At 52.6% G+C, this 19,050-nt stretch overlaps 2 protein-coding genes across 5 annotated transcripts; both read left to right on the top strand.

Moving 5' to 3' along the window:
• Positions 1 to 587: 587 nt before the first annotated feature.
• Positions 588 to 5,049, top strand: MRPL52 (mitochondrial ribosomal protein L52; the record flags this gene model as incomplete). 4 transcript variants are annotated; one of them, XM_080708226.1, is made up of 5 exons in its annotated part: positions 588 to 696; positions 777 to 834; positions 919 to 986; positions 4,459 to 4,523; positions 4,897 to 5,049. In XM_080708226.1, the coding sequence occupies 5 exons, from the start codon at positions 588 to 590 to the stop codon at positions 5,047 to 5,049; spliced, it is 453 nt and encodes a 150-aa protein (XP_080564352.1). The 4 variants fall into 4 exon arrangements, with proteins under 4 accessions (XP_080564352.1, XP_080564353.1, XP_080564354.1 ...); XM_080708227.1 differs by having other exon boundaries at positions 665 to 692; XM_080708228.1 differs by having other exon boundaries at positions 665 to 692; positions 4,459 to 4,527; positions 4,897 to 5,006.
• Positions 5,050 to 7,917: 2,868 nt separating this feature from the next.
• On the top strand, positions 7,918 to 18,038 carry MMP14 (matrix metallopeptidase 14; the record flags this gene model as incomplete). The annotated part of the gene is made up of 10 exons (XM_080706742.1): positions 7,918 to 8,025; positions 12,418 to 12,566; positions 12,833 to 12,955; positions 13,262 to 13,569; positions 14,753 to 14,918; positions 15,206 to 15,362; positions 15,552 to 15,690; positions 15,820 to 15,970; positions 16,384 to 16,499; positions 17,707 to 18,038. 10 exons carry the CDS (start codon positions 7,918 to 7,920, stop codon positions 18,036 to 18,038), a joined length of 1,749 nt encoding a protein of 582 aa, XP_080562868.1.
• Positions 18,039 to 19,050: the final 1,012 nt, after the last annotated feature.

Consider the following 19,050-nt stretch of genomic DNA (forward strand, 5'->3'; position numbering starts at 1 on the left):
GGGAGGCTAAGACAGAAGGATCAGTTTGAGGACAGCCTCAGCTACTTAGTGAGGCCCTTTGCAACTCAGTGAGACCCTGTTTCAAAATAAAGAATAAAAACTAGGGCTGGAGGATGTAGCTCGGAGGTAGAATGCCCCTGGGTTCCATCCCCAGTACTGAAAAAAAAAAAAGAATAGTAATGTTTGCTTTTGCTCTCCAGAGACTCTCCTGCGCCTGCAAGGCTTCTTACATAGACCCTCTTCCGTTTTGTTGCATACATGAGTGGGATTTGAAACAAAACTGTTCTGATTCAGTCTAGACTTGATCATTTCTCTTAATTGGGAAAAATGTTAGTGACACCCGAGACCACAGAATATGGGCACGTAGATGTTCCTCTGAGATACAAGTTACTCTAAACTTGGACATACTGGAGACCGCTGCGGGGAGGGCCTGGGATCAGCTCGGCCCGGGCTACCACCCCGCGCACTGAGAGCGCAACCAAAACTGGGGAAGCCTGCGAGAAAGGCGACTCGCTCAGGCCCGGGTCTTCCCGCGCTTCCGTACAGCAGCCAAGATGGCGGCGCCCTGCGCGGCGCCCCGAGTCAAGATGGCGGCTTCCGGCCTCCCGTGCGGCCTTGCGCGCGCCTCGCGGGCCACGCCCATTTCCGGCTCCTCCGCCTCGGAATGGCTGCTCTGGGGACGGTGCTCTGGAGTGAGTGGGGGTCCGGGGGCTATCGGCGCGGGAGCCAGGCCTGGCCGCGGCCTCGGCGCTAACGCCGTGTCGTTTTCCCTGCAGGTGTCCGGAGGCTGCACGGCAGCGCGTCGGCCCGCGCCGGCAGCTACTGGCGATTGCAGTGAGTGCGGCGGGAGGGCGTGCGCGGCGGGGAAGCGGGGCCACTGCTGGGTCCAGACCTCACCCGACTGTTTTGCTTCCCCAGGCAGGGCCTGGCTGCCAACCCTTCCGGCTACGGGCCCCTCACGGAGCTTCCAGACTGGTCTTACGCTGGTGAGCCCCGATCTGACAGCTTTCGAGTCCAGCTGCCCGGGACGTGGTGGGGGCGTGGCGTCCAGGTGGGGGCGTGGCCGAGTGGAAAGCAAGTTGGAGGATAGAAAAGCTCTTGTTTAGTCAGTTAAACGAGGAGCGGAATGTAAAGCTCGACGAGATCTTCTTGGCCCTTAGCGATAAGCAGAAAATTCTATCTTCGGGTGCTCTGAGGTTGGAGAGGGTAAAAAGATAACCATCTTTCTCAAAGGAGACGGGATTTTAAAGTAGGAAGAACAGCCCCTTTATGTGGTGAGTGTATTTAGAAATTTGGTGCCAAAGTAGGAAAAACTCTGTGAAAGGCTGCAAATGCAGCACCTCATATTGTAGAAGGGTGAAGATTGAGGATGTCAGCTGGACACACCTCTAATCCCAGTACTTGGGAGGCCAAAAACAAGAGGACTGAAGGTTTGAGTCCAACCTCAGCATCTTAGAGTACTCTGTTTCAAAATAAAAAGAGCTGGGCGTAGGGCTCAGAAATACAATAACCCTGGGTTCAATCCCCAGTGCTCCTCCTCACAAAAAAGACTGAAGATGCCGGGCGTGGTGGCGCACGCTTGTAATCCCCGCGCTTGGGAGGCAGAGACAGGAGGATCGCGCAGGTTCGAAGCCAGCCGCGCGCGCTGGCTTAGGAGACCCTGTTTCCAAAATGAAAATGTAAAAAATAGGTCTGGGAGTGTAGCCCGGAGGTAGAAGGGCTTCCAGGAACCCCAGTACCACCAAAAACAAAACAAAAAAAAAGACTGAAGATGAGTATTATTGGCGCATGCTTGCAATCCCAGTATTTGGGAGGCTGAGACAGGAGGATTATGGTTGGGGGCCTGCCTCAGCTACTTAGTGAGGTCCTTTGCAACTTAGTGAGACCTCGTTTCAAAATATAGAATAAAAAAATAGAACTGAGGTGTAGTTCGGAGGTAGACTGCCCCTCGGTTCCATCTCCAGTACTGGGGAAAAAAAAAATTGAGGATGGTCTTCTCCCTTCAGAAAATCTTTTCCCTTTACATAGAGGGAAGGAGATATTAGCCCTAAAAGGGAGGGCCACTTCCCTACTCCCTGCTCTACATGGGACTCCAGTTAACAGGAAAATAGAGGCCTACAGAGGTGGAAAGCTAGGACTACAATGGACAGGTACTGGGCCTCTTTCATTAATACTCTGTTGGAGTGTTAGGGGTCTGAGCCTGCTTATTCAGGTGGTTGTGACTGAGGAGGATGTTGACATTTTTTCTACTTGTTATTTAATGTAGAAAGCCCCCAGTCTTATTTTTATTCTTTATTTTTAAATTTTTTATTTTATTTTTTTATTTTTTTAATCTTAATCTTTATTTTTTTACTTTTATTTATTTATTTATTTATTTATTTTTGGTGGTACTAGGGGTAGAACCCAGACGCCTTCTACCTCTGGGCTATACTCTCAGACCTATTTTATATTTTTTATTTGGAAACAGGGTCTCACTAAGTTACTGAGAGCCTCACTAAGTAGCTGAGGCTGGCTTCGAACATGTGTGATCCTCCTGTCTCAGCCTCCCAAGCATAGGGATTACAAGCATGTGTCACCACACCCATCTTTATTTTTTATTTTTTGGCGGTACTGGGGATGGAACCCAGGGGCATTCTACCTCTGACCTACACCCCTAGCCCTTTTTTTTTTTTTTGGTGGTACTGGGGGTGGAACCCAGGGGCTGTCTACCTCCAGGCTATACTCCCAGACCTATTTTATGTTTTATTTGGAAACAGGGTCTCACCAAGTTGCTGAGAGCCTCACTAAGCAGCTGAGGCTGGCTTCAAACCTGTATGATCCTCCTGTCTCAGCCTCCCAAGTGCTGGGATTACAAGCGTGCGCCACCACGCCTGGCTCACCCCCAGCCCTATTTTTTTCTTTTTTCGGGTCTGGGAATGGAACCCAGGGGCATTTGACCTCCAAGATACAGCCCCTGCCCTATTTTTTATTCTTTATTTTGAAACCAGGTCTCACTGAGTTGCAGAGGGCCTCACTAAGTAGCTGAGGCTGTCCGCGAACCGCGATCCTCCTTTCTCAGCCTCCCAAATGCTGGGATTGCAAGCATGCACTTAGTTGGGTAAGCAAGCATACCCAACTAAGTATGGACATTTTAAAAGTTAAATAATATTTCAATATTCTGCCCTTTTTCAAAAGGATCTGAAATAGCTAAATAATGCTAAATGAATAGATGAATATTAGGTGAGATTCGCTTTTTGTGTGTGTGTGTGTGTGTGGTACTGGGAATTGAAATGAGCGTTCTCCCACTGAGCAACATTCCCAGCCCTTTTTATTTTTTATTTTAAAACAGGGTTTTGCTAAGTTAACAGATGCTAGCCTTGACACTGTGATCCTCCTTTCTCAACCTCCTAAGAACTGAGATTACAAGTGTGCACCCAGCTGAGATGTACTTCTTTCAGGACAGAGAACTAGCATGCACAACGAGGCTATTTTTCGTTGTTTTTGAGGCCATTTTTAATCCCTTGTACCACAGAGAGAGGTGGGGGGAGGGGGAGGGGGGAGGAGGGAGGGAGATATTGGACTTACAAGCATGTACACAGATGTTCACATGCTTATGGGGTTAGAGAAGGATTTCCAGGGAAAGTTAGGACATGAGGCTGAGACAGGAGGATCACAGATTCAAGCCCAGCCTCAGCAACTTGTGAGGCCCTCTGCAACTTAGTGAAACCCTGTTTCAAAATAAAGAATAAAATAGGGCTGGGGGTGTACCTCAGAGATGGAATGCCCCTGGGTTCAATTCCTAGTAACACACACACACAAAAAAAAAGTTAGTACATGAGACTAAGGATAAGAAAGAAGGGGATACTCCATGGTAGAGTAAGATGGAACTTGGCAAAGACTTGCATTGATTAAAGGGTTTCTAAGGTAAAACAGTAGATGTAGCATTGCAGATTACCTTGAATTCTAGGCTAATTGGGGCTAAGTGAAATAGAATAAGAACATGGCCTAAGAATTTATTTTTGGTGGGTCTTGCATTCCTTACCCTTGAAGATGAGGGACTTATTTTAGGAGAATTAAGCTTCAGTAGGTGTGAAATGGAAGAAATGAGCTAGAGTTATTCTATTCCTTCCTGTCTCAAAGTTTGGACAAGATGCCACAGACTATCTCACTTTTTTTTTTTTTTTTCCCATTATTGAGGATTGAACCCAGAGGCTTTTCTTTTCTTTTTTCTTTTTTTTAACCTCTGAGAGAGGTTCTCAGGATCTTCCTGCTCTTCACTGCTCCTACCTGCTGGATCCCCCGGCCCTGTTTCACTTGTTATTCTGAAACAGGGTATCACTAAGTTGCCCAGGCTGGCCTCAAACCTGAAGTACTACTAGCCTCCCAGATACTGGGATGCAGGTGTGGGCTACCACGCCCAGCTGCTACAAGCCAGCTCTAACACTTGCTTTTTCCCTTTTCTCTCACTTCCATCTGTAGATGGCCGCCCCGCTCCCCCAATGAAAGGCCAGCTTCGAAGAAAAGCCGAACGGGAAAAGTTTGCAGTGAGTGCCCAGAGCTCCCCCCAGGGCTACGTGTGTGTGTAATCAGAGAGAGAAGATTTAAATCATGATATGTCTTGAGCTGTGTTTCACCTCAGTTAGCATGTACCCTGTATAACAAGGCTTTAGCAAGGTGTTCCTAGCACTGTGGGAAGGGAGGAATGGAAGGGGACAGTCCTAGGATAGGAGCCAGGAAGAGGCATCTGCCTCCCACTCCGCCACTTCCCTCTGCTTCCCAGCCAGGATTCGCTGCCACTTATTCCCCAGTCAGCATTGTCAACTTCCAGCTGAAATTTCTGACTTCGTGAGAAAAAGGATGTACGGTGTGCTGCTCCAGCCCCAGATGTTATCCACACTGTTTTCCTGTCTGTTTTAGAGACGAGTTGTACTGCTGTCACAGGAAATGGATGCTGGATTACAGGCATGGCAGCTCAGACAGCAGAAGCTGCAGGAAGAAGAAGAAAGGAAAAAGAAAAATTCTCTTAAGCCCAAAGGGGCGTCACGGCAGAGCCCACTTCCAAGTCAATAAAAAGCAACTCCTGTCTCCCTTCCTCAGCCTTTCTCCAGTTTCTTTTTCTGTCACCTGGATATCTCCTCCCAGCCAGAAGAGAGCCTTTTTTTTTTTCCCCTCATTCATCTTCAGAGCAGAAGAGCTCAGGCACCTGGAAGAATAAGCTCTGAGGTCACTACTTGGGAGACTTGGCTCAGTGCCCTCATCCCTGGCTCCATTCCAGTTCACAGCCACATCTTGCTCTGGGATTTTTTATCCCTTCCTTTGCAGGCCATAGGACTGGCCCAGCTATGAGTAGGAGCTGCTTTGTGAACATGAACAGAGTATGGTAGTTTTTCTGGTTTTAATCAGGAACTTAAGTCTTTAAAAATAGCCCATACACAGCTTAGCCATGTGCATTTGGCATTTAATAAATGTTTTGATGAAAAAGACTTCACCTGAGGTCCCTTTCTTAGCCAACAACTGGTGTCAGTTTTCCTAAGGCTCCGATAACATGGTCCAGGATGATATCCCCACTGAAGAGGCTTATGAGGGTAGAGCCAATTTTGGGTCTTGCATGTTCTGTTAAAGGAGTCAGATTCTGAGGTCTTGATGGTTCTGCCTGAATTCCAGAGGTCTGCAAAGCCAGTTGTGGTGGCACACACTTGTAATCCCAGCATTTGGGAGGCTGAAACTGGAGGTCCTCGGTTTGCGGACAGCCTCAGCTACTTAGGCCCTTTGCAACTCAAGGAGACCCTGTTTAAAGAATAAAAAATAGAGCTGGGGATGTAGCTCAGAGGTAGAATGCCCCTGGGTTCCAAACCTGGTACCATGGGAAAAAAAAGAGAGAGAGGCCTGCACATCCCCACCCCACACAAGGGCTCAAACTCCAGTCACCATGGGATGGATAGCTGCTGTCTACCACGTACTTCAAGGGAAGCCATGCAGTTCCTGAGAATCCTTTCATATTATTGGTCATGACCCCACCTATGGATTCGGTGGGGGGGGGGGCAAAGAATCTTTGTTCCCCTTCCAATACAGAGCACTGGACCTACTTCTTTCTGCCACACATGTGAAAGTTTCTGGATCCCTAGGATTTCTGGCTTCTTACCTGACCCAATTTTTGTCCCTCCTCCTTTATTCCTTCCCATGCTTGCTTTCCCTCCCCTACTACCTCCTTCCTCTCGCTGACCAAATGCAATTCTTGGATCTTATGTTTCGCTGATGGTCCAATTTTTTGTCTCCCACACTTTTCCTGCTTCTGTTGGGGCTGCCTTGTGCTGCTTTTCCAGATCTAGTTCTTTTGTTCTGTGTGTGTGTGTGTGTGTGTGTGTGTGTGTGTGTGTGTGTGTGTTACTGGAGATGGAACCCAAGGGCATTCTACCTCCAAACTACACCCCCAGCGTTACTTTTTATTTACTTTTTGAAACAGGGTCCCAGAAAGTAGCTGAGGGTGTCCTTGAACCATGATCCTCCTGTCTCAGCCTCCTAAATGATGGGATTACAAGTGTGCGCCATCACACTCCCTTCTCTCAACTCTCTTAACCAAACGGTTCTCTTTCTGAGAAATCGTGCCTCTGAGCTATACCCGCAGCCCTATTTTTTTTTTATTCTTTATTTTGAAACAAGTTCTCACTAAGTAGATTCCCCTGTCTCGGCCTCCCAAGTACTGGGATTACTATAAAACCACACCAAGGAATCTCCACTGAGGCACAGGAATGATTGTATACAGGGCTTGTAACAAAATTTTAACACTTGTGAAAATAAGTACTGAAAATATGCACCACCACATCTGGTTTAAAGGACAGAACTTTTGAACTCCAAAGTCCAAACTCCCAACCCTGTCTTTTCCAATAATTTCACCAAACTTGATTTACTTTTTGCCACATTCCAAGGCTTCATATTCCCTTCGGTTTTTTGTTTGTTGTGTTTTGTTTTGTGGTATTGGGTTGGAACCCAGAGGCTTTCTACCTCCAGGCTAGACTCCCAGATCTATTTTATTTTTTATTTGAAAACAGTCTCACTAAGTTGCTGAGAGCCTCACTAAGAAGCTGAGGCTGGCTTTGAACCTGCGTGATCCTCCTGTCTCAGCCTCCCAAGTGCTGGGATTACAAGCGTGCGCCACCACACCCGGCTTCCTTTCGATTTTCTACAGGATGGACCCCCAGATCCAGTGCAGTGGCATTTGATGTTCAGTAGTTGGGTTTTGTTATGCTTTGTATTGGGAAGGAGGGGCCTAGGGTTGTCATAAAATCCCTGCAGACAACCCCAACTTTTTCTAATAAAAAAGGACCATTCCCCCCATCAGGACCCTGGGCTCCTAGTTGGCCCAAGCGACCTAGCCAGTGTGTCTCACCCCGAGGTGAGACAAATGCTGAATACTACAGAAATCAAGCCACCTAAAATATGCTTAGAGGGAGAAAGTCTCCCACATCCCGTCCCCTGGGTCCCCCAGAACCCTCACTGTCAGCTGTGGCCTTAACCCCTGCAGATGGCAGCCTGCACCACAGAAAGGGAACTTTGGTTGTGTGTATGTGTGTGTGCGTGTGTTTTCTCTCCAGCTCTTGACTGTAATTGGATTCAGGCTGAAACAACCACGTCCCCACCAGGAAAGGAGGGCATTGGGGCGGGGGCGGAGGAGAGGCTGCGGGAGAAGGGAGGGACCAAGGGTAGAGTATAGAGCTCCCGACCCAGTTCGCCGACTAAGCAGAAGAAGGCTCAAAAAACGGACGGTAAAGAGAAGAGCAAACAGGCACTTTCAAAAGCAATTCCCTCTGCTCCGGCCGAGAGCGCTCTACGAATCCAAGTTCGGCGCCCAGCGAAGACAAAGGCGCCCGAGCGAGCGGCGGGCGGACCCCAGGGCGTGGGCCGGCCGAGCCCGCAGGCCCGCAGCCCCCCGCCACCACCATGCCTCGCGCCCCCGGACCCTCGCGCAGCCTCCTGCTCCCCCTGCTCGCGCTCGGCGCCGCGCTCGCCCCCCTCGCCTCGGCCCAAAGCAGCAGCTTCAGCCCCGAAGTAAGTGAGCTCTTCCGGCCTTCCCGGAGTCGCGCCGGCCGGCGGGAGGCGAGTCGGGGTCTCCGAGGGGACGCCCCGCCTGGAGAGGAGGTCTCGCAGCTCCGGCCTGCTGGATCCCTCTCCCTTTCCTTTCCCTCTGCATCTCCAAACTTCCAAGTCGATCCAACTTTTGCCTGCTTCCAGCCAACCCCTCCGCCGCCACCGACTTTCTTTCCCACTCCTCCCTTTCTCTGGAAGAACTTTGCAGCTCCCCGGCTGCCCAGGGCTCGCGCTGCGCCCTGGAGCCTCGGGCGCCTGATAAACACTTGGACTCGGCTCAGATCCCGCGCTGTCCGGGTTCCGTGTCATTTGCGAGTTTGCAGTCCTTCAACTTTGCAGCGCGGGTGCACGGGTGGGGTGGGCGCCCGCTCCTTCCCAGGGCACCCCTGCGCCCCCACCCCGGAGCCGCCGTCGAGGCTCCGCGCACACAAAGCTCTCCTTGTGAGCCGGGGGCTGCCGGGCCGCCGCCTCCGGCGCTCACCCCCCTCGGCGCCCTCAGGCCCTTTTTGTTGATGTTAATTGTGTATCTGTGTTAATTGCATGGGAGTGTGGAGAGAACCTGGCCCGCCCGGGGTCTCTAGTGACCCTGGCGCCCCCACCCCCAGCCTACCCCTGACCGTGGCCCACCCGGTCCTGGAGGAAGCCGCGTGGGAGTTGTCTGAGGAAGTTTTTCCTCTCTCTTTTATTTTGGGGTGAAGGTGGGAGACGGATTTAATCAGCTTCTTATTTTGGGCCATCTCAACCCACTCAGCCCGGCGAGGGCCTGGGTGCGGTCGGGAGGGGCCAGGAAGGGCCCAAGAAGGGGGATGGGACCTTGATTTGGTTTCCTGCGCCCTGTCTGGTCCTGGTTTCAGTCCTGGTTCCACCCCCCACCCCCGGAAGAAACCTCTCAAGAAGAAAGAACCCACTTTCTCTGTTCCTGAAGGGATCTGGGGCTGGACGGAAAAGTATGGCCCTAGGAATAGGCCCACAATGTGCAGAGGCCCTGGGGTTGAGGCCAAGCCTGCTGCTGGCCGGGGAAGAAGGCTCCCTCTCCCCAGTCCTGGAGCCCCCTTCTGAGCTCGAAAGCTCCTAACAAAAGGAGCCCGGGCATCTGGAGCTGCCCCTGCCAACTTCACCGCCCTGCCTTTCCCCTCCCCTGCCCCCCAGCCCCCTTAGGGGAGGGGCAGCAGCCTGGCTCCGTTTTAAGTGGGTCATGGGCCGTCCCTGTGCCAGAACCACCATTTGCTTCTTGGGCCATAGAAGGGTGGGAGGCCAAGAGCCGAGGGAAGGGCAGGCCCTGAGGGAGGATTCAGAGATCCCCCACCCTCTCTGGGCTCCTACAGTGGAAGCAGTCCCTTGACTTTCCCCTAGGGGAATACCTTCCATCTCTCATTTTTCAGGACAAAGCCAGACAACTGAGTCCTGTCCCAACATAGTTGCCCCTTCAACAGGCCGCTCTGGGGGGAGAGCTGGGGTGGCCCCGGCCTGGCGGAGCTGGGTTCCTCCCTCTGGGCCTTCAGAGCCCAGCACCAGCCCCAGGACAGCCCTCTCCTCCCCTTGGCTGTCTGGCTGGCGGCCCTTCCCCCCACCCAGCCGCAGACACAAGAGTCCTCTCTTCTGTGGTTCCGACTCATAGTCTCTGTGGTTCTTGCTTTGCTCAGAGCCTGCCCCTCTGAGATGAGGGAAGAAAATTGCCCAGGCCTGGGAGGAGGAGAGGGATGGGGCACTTCCTTCCCAGGTCCTGTGGCTCCCTTAAGTCCAGGGAAGTCCCTTTCTTGACTCAGCCTCCATCTTTCTCTATAGGCTATGGGATGGGGCGGAGGTTGTGGGTGTGCATATTTAGCCTTCCAAGATGTGCAAGAGAGGGATTTATCCCACATCCCTGGAAGTGGATTCTCCCCACCTCTGCCACCGTCCCATTGGTCCTCCTGCCCTAGGAGCATCCCCCTCCGGTTTCTCAGAGGTATGAGAGGCCTGCTTTCAGTCCTCCTGACTTCCAGCTTCAGGGGTAGGCCACTCCCAGCCTTCCCCAAGTCCTGAAGCATCTACTTCCCCAGCAGGTGTCAGAAGCCTGGGTGTATCTTTCCTGCGGGTGAGGAGAGAGGCAAAGGGAGTTTCCTGCATACTTGGGCACAGGCCGCAGCAGGCCTCCCCGGGGCACTGGCTGTGGCATCATCCAGCACAGGTCAGGGCAAGCCTACAGCTCCCAGAGAGCAGCTTCAGGCAGGAGCACCCCATTTGACTCCCCTCTGGCATACCAGAGGTTAAACTTTACTCCCTCCTGTTCCCCTGAGGAGGCCAGGGTTGTTTTGGCCAAGCCCCTTGGGTGGGGAAAGGCCAGGTTGTTTCTATCCCAGGCCCTACCTCCTGTCAGCCTTGGGGGATCACTTCTTGGAACTCTGTTGCAATTCCTGCTCCTGCAGGCCCAGGTCCTCAGTCAGCTGCTCCTGAATCACCCCCAGAATCCATGCAAGAGCTGCTCCCCCACCGGGGCCCAGGGCCTAGAGGTGAAGGACCATGGAGATCCATCCTAATGACCATAGATACTGGATGCGGCAACCAAGAGCAGCTGCTGCCCCTCCCCTCCAAGTCCCTGTCCTAGGCAGTCTCCAGCCCCCTCTGCACTCCCTACAAATGCAAAGCTGGAGCTGGATCAGAGCTGCGGGGTCATACTTCCCCATAAAAGTATCCAAGCGTCTTTATATTCCATTATAACTTCTTACAATAAAGGCTGACTTTTTCCTCAGTGGGGCTTTGCAGTGTGTGTTACCTTTCAATCAAACACCAAAAACCTGTCTTTAATTTTAGGCAATTTGCCAGCTTTTATATTATGAACAATTCACAAATACCTGAGATCCTATAGTCACCACTTATAGAATACTGCAATCCACCCCCACCCCATCTTTCATTCTTTCCATTTAAGAACCTTAAGTGGGACTTTAGGCCCGAGCCCTAGTTCAGATGGTGCTTAGGTAGGAAGAATGGCAGGATAGAACCTCTCATCACCTCCAAGGTCCCAGCTGCTTCTGTCAGCGCCAGCTCCTCAGAAGCTGGGCACTGTGGCACATTCCTGTAGTCCTGGCTCTTGGGAGGTTGAGGCAGGAGGATCACAAATTTGAGGCTAGGCAATTTAACAAGACCCTATCTCAAAATAGAAAGGGCTAAACTGGGCATGGTGGCTCATGCATGTAATCTCAGCATTTGAGAAGCTGAAATGGAGGATCTCGGTTCTTGGGCAGTCTCAGCTACTTAGTGAGGCCCTCCACAACTTAGTGAGACTCTATTTCAAAATAAAGAATTAAAACAGAAATAGGGCAGCCAGGCTCTGTGAGACCCGGTTTCAAAATAAAGAATAAAAAATAGGGCTGGGGATGTAGCTCGGAAGTAGAATGCCCCTGGGTTCCATCCCCAGTACTAGAAAGAAAAAAATAGGGCAAGGGGTGTAACTCAGAGGTCGAATGCCCCTGGGTTCCATCCCCAGACATGAAGAAAGAAAAAAAGAAAGACCTAGAGATAAGCCAGACATAGGGGTGCACACTTGTAATCCCAATACTCGGGGGGCTGTGACAAGAGGATGGGAGATTTGAGCCCAGACTCAGCAACTTAGTGAGAGGCTATTTCAAAATAAAAAAGGCTGAAGGTATAGCTCAAAGGTAGAACATCCCTGGGTTTAATCCCAATACCAAAAAATAAAATAATTCAGCTGAAGCTGGGCATAGTGGTACACACCTGTAATCTCAGTACTTGGGAGGCTGAGAAAAGAGGATCTTAGCTTTGAGAACAGCCTCAGCAAGTAGATACTCTCAGCAGCCTAGCAAGATCCTGTTTCAAAACAAAAAATAAAAAGGGCTGGGGTGTAGCTTACAGGTAGAACAGCCTTGGGTTCAATCCTCAATACTGGGAAGAAAAAGAAAATCTCAGCTGTGAGAGTCCTTTGTCCCAGTAGAGCATCATGTTGGACAGAAGAGTGAAGCCCTCAGCCCGACAACACTCCTCTACCCATCGTGGGTACAACTCATTCTCTATGGAATATGTTGAATTTGCAAGAAACACACAGGAGAAAAGTCCCAGAAGGGAATTGCATCCTAGAACTCTGTTAAACCAGCTGGACTCTTATTCCTAAGAGAGCTATAGCCGGTTTGGAGCAATGAGTGCCCACCCCTGTCTCTGCGCACAGCCCCAAGGGGACAAGCCACATTGGGGCCTGGGCCAAAGTTCAGGCCAGCCTCCTGCACGTCAGAGCCAGAGGCAGGCTGGGAGCCTGTTCCTCTTTCCTCAGCAGGCCAGGCACCTATGCCAGGGACTATGGGGAGACAGATGTGCCCCCAGGGCCAGGTGGGAATGCTCCAAGCCACACCCCTCTCCCTACAGGCCTGGCTGCAGCAATATGGCTACCTGCCTCCCGGGGACCTCCGTACCCACACACAGCGCTCACCCCAGTCATTCTCAGCTGCCATTGCTGCCATGCAGAGGTTCTACGGTTTGCAAGTGACAGGCAAGGCTGACACAGACACCATGAAGTAAGTGCCCCACCCTGGCATCAGATAGTCACGACTTGAATGCCTGGCTTCTGTCCTCCAGACCTCATCCTCACATGAGGATCCCAACTCTCATATTCACCCTGACCTCACAGCCTTGGCCTTTCCCCACATTGACACGCAGAGCCTCACCCAACACTGCTGCTGGGGCCAGAGGCTGGGATCCAGGCCTGCTGTAGACCTCCACCCTCTCCCCAGGAGACTCTTCTCTTTCATACCCTGTGCTGACTCCAGTCCTCCCATCCCAGGGCCATGCAGCGCCCCCGCTGCGGTGTTCCAGACAAGTTTGGGGCTGAGATCAAGGCCAATGTTCGAAGGAAGCGCTACGCCATCCAGGGCCTCAAATGGCAGCATAACGAGATCTCTTTCTGGTGAGTCCACGGTCCAGCACCCTTTCTCCCATCTGCTACCCTTCTGAGACATGCAGAGACCTCCTGCACTTCTCTATTCCTGGGAAGCCTCCTGGGAATGCAAAGGAAATAACCCTAGAGAAAGGTACATCTATCAGGGCGCAAAGAGCTAAAGCCCCAGCGTCTCCCAAGCCTTCAGTTCTGGGTCTGAAGCAGCAGGAAGAGCAGGGGGGCAGTGCAGAGGGCTGGGACAGTGCAGGGCAGGAGAATTCTGCCCCTTGTGACCCTAACACGTCCTCACCCTCTCCCTTCATGGCTGGACCTCAGCATCCAGAATTACACTCCCAAGGTGGGTGAGTACGCCACATACGAGGCCATTCGCAAGGCGTTCCGTGTGTGGGAGAGTGTCACGCCCCTGCGCTTCCGAGAAGTGCCCTATGCCTACATCCGAGAAGGCCACGAGAAGCAGGCAGACATCATGATCTTGTTTGCTGAGGGTTTCCATGGAGACAGCACACCCTTTGATGGTGAGGGCGGCTTCCTGGCCCATGCCTACTTCCCAGGCCCCACCATCGGAGGGGACACCCACTTTGACTCTGCTGAGCCCTGGACTGTCCGGAATGAGGACGTAGATGGTGAGTGAGGAGTTCTACTCTGGGGAGAGTCACCAATCATTTGGGAGGGAGGGGTCTTTCTCTTTCTAAAACTGCAGGGCTAGCTGCCGGATGTGGTGGCATACACTTGTAATCCCAACTCTTGGGGGGCTGAGGCAGGAGGATTGCACAGGTTCAAAGCCAGCCGCAGCTACTTAGTGAGGCTCTCAGCAACTTAGTGAGACCCTGTTTCCAAATAAAATATAAAATAGGCCGGGCGTGGTGGCGCACGCTTGTAATACACGTGCTTGGGAGGCTGAGACAGGAGGATCATGCAGGTTCGAAGCCAGCCTCAGCTGGCGTAAGAGACCCTGTCTTCAAATAAAATATAAAATAGGTCTGGGAGTATAGCCCAGAGGTAGAGGGCCCCTGGGTTCCATCCCCAGTACCACCAAAATAAATAAATAAATAAATAAATAAATAAATAAATAAATAAATAAAAAAGGTCTGGGAGTATAGCCTGGAGGTAGAAAGCCTCTGGGTTCCACCCCCAGTATTACAAAAATAAAATAAAATAAAATTACAGGGCTAGAAGGGACCCCAAAGAACTGTCTTCTAACAAAAGCAGGAATCTTGTTTTGAGCTATTTATATCTGGGCCCTCCTCCCCTCCTGACTGACTTTCAGTCAAAGACTTCAAACCAGCCGGGCATGGTGGCGCATACTTGTAATCCCCGCGCTTGGGAGGCGGAGACAGGAGGATTGTGCATGTTCGAAGCCAGCCACGCTGGCTTAGGAGACCCTGTTTCAAAAAAAAAAAAAAAAAAATAGGTCTGTGAGTGTAGCCCAGGAGTTAGAAGGGCTTCCAGGAACCCCAGTACCACCAAAAAAAAAAAGACTTCAAACCCCCTGCTTGCCCACTTTCCAGGCAAACATCATGGCTTGCTCCTGGGGGAGACTGAGGCCATACAGGGCCTTCGTTTCCCTTACACAGATCTTCCTGAGTTTGGGGTCTTGCCCAGAGCACTGTCACTCCACGCAGAGGAGGGTACTGACTGGCTTTGTGCCTTAGATAGCAGATAGGAAATTCGACCTGAAGATTTGGTTACTTTGGGTGGAAAGCATAACCTGCAGGCTCGTTTGTGTGAAACTGAAGCCTCTGGTGGGGACGCAGGGAGCCTGGGAGAAGGGACCTGCGCTGCCACTCACTATCCTGCTCTCTCCAGGGAATAATGTCTTCCTGGTGGCTGTGCATGAGCTGGGCCACGCCCTGGGCCTTGAGCATTCCAACGACCCCTCAGCCATCATGGCGCCCTTTTACCAGTGGATGGACACAGAGAACTTCGTGCTGCCTGACGATGACCGTCGAGGCATCCAGCAACTTTATGGCAAGTGTCCCGCACCACACCTGCTCCTTCTCAAGCCCTTGTTCCCTCCTGGTTTCTGGTCTGTGAGCTTTCTCTCCCTTCTGTTCTATGGTTGCCATGCACACATACCCCACTTGGCCCTCCCTCAGCTCCCACTTTTGAGAACACCTCTCTTTCACATCACAGCTGGCTGCTTCACCCTCCCAGGTGGGCTCGCCTCACCTTTCTAAGGGTGCTGTCTGCCCGCCGGTCTGTTCTCTGTCCCCTCTGCCCTCGAGTCTGGAGTGTCCCTCTTGTTCTCTCCCCAGGAAGCGAGTCAGGGTCACCTACCAAGATGCCCCGTCAACCCAGGACCACTTCCCGGCCCTCTGTTCCTGATAAGCCCAAAAACCCCTCCTATGGACCCAACATCTGTGATGGGAACTTTGACACAGTGGCCATGCTCCGAGGGGAGATGTTTGTCTTCAAGGTGAGAGGAAGACGTGGGCTGGTTTGGGGGACTGAAAGGCTTTGTGGCAGGCAGGCTGGTGGAGACAGCAACAGGAGAACTGAAAATTAAAATCAAGAGAGAAAAGCAGAGGTGAAACTCTGGGGGAGCTAAAGAAAGAGGGCTAAGCCCCAGACACGACATGCTCTTCATGCCTTGACTGGCTTCCAGGAGCGCTGGTTCTGGCGGGTGAGGAATAACCAGGTGATGGATGGGTACCCAATGCCCATTGGCCAGTTCTGGAGGGGCCTGCCTGCATCCATCAACACTGCCTACGAGAGGAAGGATGGGAAATTTGTCTTCTTCAAAGGTAAACCAGGCATTCTACCGTAGTCTTCGGGAGTGAGGAGGGTCTCCCCGAGGAGCTGGTTCCACTTGACTCCTGCAAAGACCCTAGAGCCCAAATTGAACCTAGGTTTTGCCCTTCTGTCCTGCCCAGGAGACAAGCACTGGGTGTTTGACGAGGCTTCACTGGAACCCGGCTACCCCAAACACATTAAGGAGTTGGGCCGAGGGCTGCCTACTGACAAGATCGATGCTGCTCTCTTCTGGATGCCCAATGGAAAGACCTACTTCTTCCGGGGAAACAAGTAAGACCTCAAGCCCTTACTCCTCTGAAAACACCACCGCCCTCCCCCACGATGCTTCCTGGAGAAGGAGCTGAGGGAGCCTCCACTGTTGCCTAGCAATGGAAAGCCTGCACTGGCTGCCTTGTGAGTGGGTTGTGACCCGGTCACCGTTTCAGACCTGGTCATTTGACGCCTCCTGCCCCCAGCAATGTGCCTCCGCCCCAGCAGCCCGGCACTGTCATTAAGGGCTGCTGGTGGCTCCTTGCAGCCTGGGCCCTCCCTTCCACCTCCTCCTTCCGCCACGTTCAGCTGAGGTCCCTCATTACTCAAAACCCCTGTCCCCCACCCTGTCCACAGCTCCCTCTGCCCACTGGGTCCTGCTGCGCCCAGAGCACATGCCCAGTGTGACTGCTTCCCTTCCCCGCCCTCCCCAGGTACTACCGTTTCAACGAGGAGTTCAGGGCAGTGGACAGCGAGTACCCCAAAAACATCAAAGTCTGGGAAGGAGTCCCTGAGTCTCCCAGAGGGTCATTCATGGGCAGCGATGAAGGTGAGTGGGGCAAGGAAAGATGTCCCTGGGAGGCAGGTGGGATGAGAGAGCTAAAGAAGAGCAGGAAAAAAGACAGAATCGCCTAGAAAACCATGAGGGGTAATACTGGGTCCTGACTGCGTGCCAGGCGCTAGGCCGGTGCTTCCATGCATCGTAGCCCTTAGTCCCCACCCGTTTTCCAACCTGGCACCATCGCTGTCCCCATTTGACAGCTGAGGAAACTGATGCTAGAAAGATTCAGGTAAAGCCAGCTATGGTGGAACATGCCTGTAAGACCAGTATTTGGGAGGCTGAGAGAGGAGGATCGAAGGTTCGGAGCCAGCCTCAGCTACTTAGTGAGGCCCTCAGCAACTAAGTGAGACCCTGTTTCAAAATAAAAAATAAAATAGGCTGGGGGTACATCCTAGAGATAGTGTACCCATGGGTTCCATCCTCAGTACGAAAAAAATTGTTTTAATATTGGCCAGATGTGGGGGTACACACTTATAATCCTAGAACTTGAGAAGCTGAGACAGGAAGACCATAGGATGGAAAACAGTCTCAACAAGCTGTGAAACTCTCATCAACCTAGTGAGACCCTGTTTCCAAATAAAAAGAAATAAAATAGGGTTGGCGGTGTAGATTGGAGGCAGAATTTTCCCAGGTTCAATCCCCAGTGCTATGCACACACACACACATACACACACACACACAAAATTTTAAAAAATAGGCTGGGATTGGTGGTGCATGCATGTAATCCCAGTACTTGGGAGGCTGAGACAGGAGGATCACGCAAGTTCAAAGCCAGCCTCAGCTACTTAGTGAGGCTCTCAGCAACTTGGTGAGACCCTTTTCCAAATAAAACATAAAATAAGTCTAGGAGTGTAGCCCAGAAGTAGAAAGCCCCTGGGTTCCACCCCCAGTATCACAAAAAAAAAAAAGGAAAGAAAAGAATGAAAAATAGGGTTGGAGGTGTAACTTAGAGATAGAATTCCCTAGATTCAATCCCTAATACCACAGTAAATAAATAGTAAATAATAGGACTGGGGCTGTACTTGGAGGCCGAATGCCCCTGGGTTCAAGCCCCAGCAGCCCACACGCACACACACCGAGGCCAGTCCAGCTGCTGTCACGCTGACCGAGTCTCCGTCCTTGTGCTCTTCTCCTTTGGGACCTTTCTGGACCCCGTCCCCACCTCGGCTCTCGGCCTCCTTGTGACCCGCTCCAGTCTTCACATACTTCTACAAGGGAAATAAATACTGGAAATTCAACAACCAGAAGCTGAAGGTAGAGCCTGGCTACCCCAAGTCGGCCCTGCGGGACTGGATGGGCTGCGCATCGGGGGGCCGGCCGGATGAGGGGACTGAGGAGGAGACGGAGGTGATCATCATCGAGGTGGACGAGGAGGGCGGCGGGGCAGTGAGCGCGGCCGCCGTGGTGCTGCCCGTGCTGCTGCTGCTCCTGGTGCTGGCGGTGGGCGTCGCTGTCTTCTTCTTCAGGCGTCACGGGACCCCCAAGCGACTGCTCTACTGCCAGCGTTCCCTGCTGGACAAGGTCTGACCCCCACCGCCGGCCCACCCACTCCTACCACAAGGACTTTGCCTTTGAAGGCCGGTGGCAGCAGGTGGTGGTGGGTGAGCTGCCCCCACCCCTCCCTCAGCCTCCCTCCTCTGTGCCCGACTGGCCTCTCCCGCCCTCACCCTGGCATTGCTTCTTCCCTAGATGGGTCCCAGCAGGAGGGCGGCCCCTTCCAGCCTCTCTCTGGACCTCGGGGGAACCCTGTAGCTTGGTGTGTGTCGGCCCCTTCTGAATGTCACTGGGGCGCCGCACTTGAAGGCGGGACCCTCAGACCTCACTGGCAAAGGTCAGATGGGGTCATCTGCTCCTTTCCCATCCCCTGACATACCTTCAACCTCTGAACTCTGACCTCAGGAGGGTCTGGGGACCCCAGCCCCACAGGCCACTCTGCCTAAAGGGAATCTATCTAATCTTGTTGGGGGCAGAGGCCCTGAGAGTATGAAAGGGAGAACTCAGAGAGGGTCAAGATTTGCCTCTGCTCCCCCACCCTTCCCTAAAGAGCTTCCAAAGAAGGAGCCTGAGCCATTAAGGACTAAACGGGCTGCAGACCCTTGGGCCTTAACCCCTCTTGAATGTTGGCCATGAATGGGGGGTTCAAGGTCGGAAGAGCTGAAACCTGGAGGTGCAGCCCAGGGCGGAGGGGGGCCAAAGGAGGAGACACCCAGGCCTGGACCCCTGGGGGAGCCCTCAGGCCTCAGAGAGAGAACCTTGCTCCAATGCGGGCAGCGGGCCTGGCACCCAAGGGCAGAGTCAGAGAGAGGCTGAAGTGAGGCGCTGCAGGGGGTGGTTGGCGCCAGAGGGTGGCACAGGGTGGGCCGTGGTACCCGGGGGGTACGTTGTGTTGGAGCGCTCAGGAAGGGCCCGGTGGAAGGCACACTGGCTCCTTGTGTCCCCTTCCTCGCTGGCGAGACCGCATGGAAGGGAGTGGACGGGAAGCCCAGAGGGAAGAGGGCACGCTTACAGGGACTGGGACTTGGGACCTTAGGGAGAGAGG

This window comes from Muscardinus avellanarius, assembly GCF_963383645.1.
Source record: "Muscardinus avellanarius genome assembly, chromosome: 12".
NCBI lineage: Eukaryota > Metazoa > Chordata > Mammalia > Rodentia > Gliridae > Muscardinus > Muscardinus avellanarius.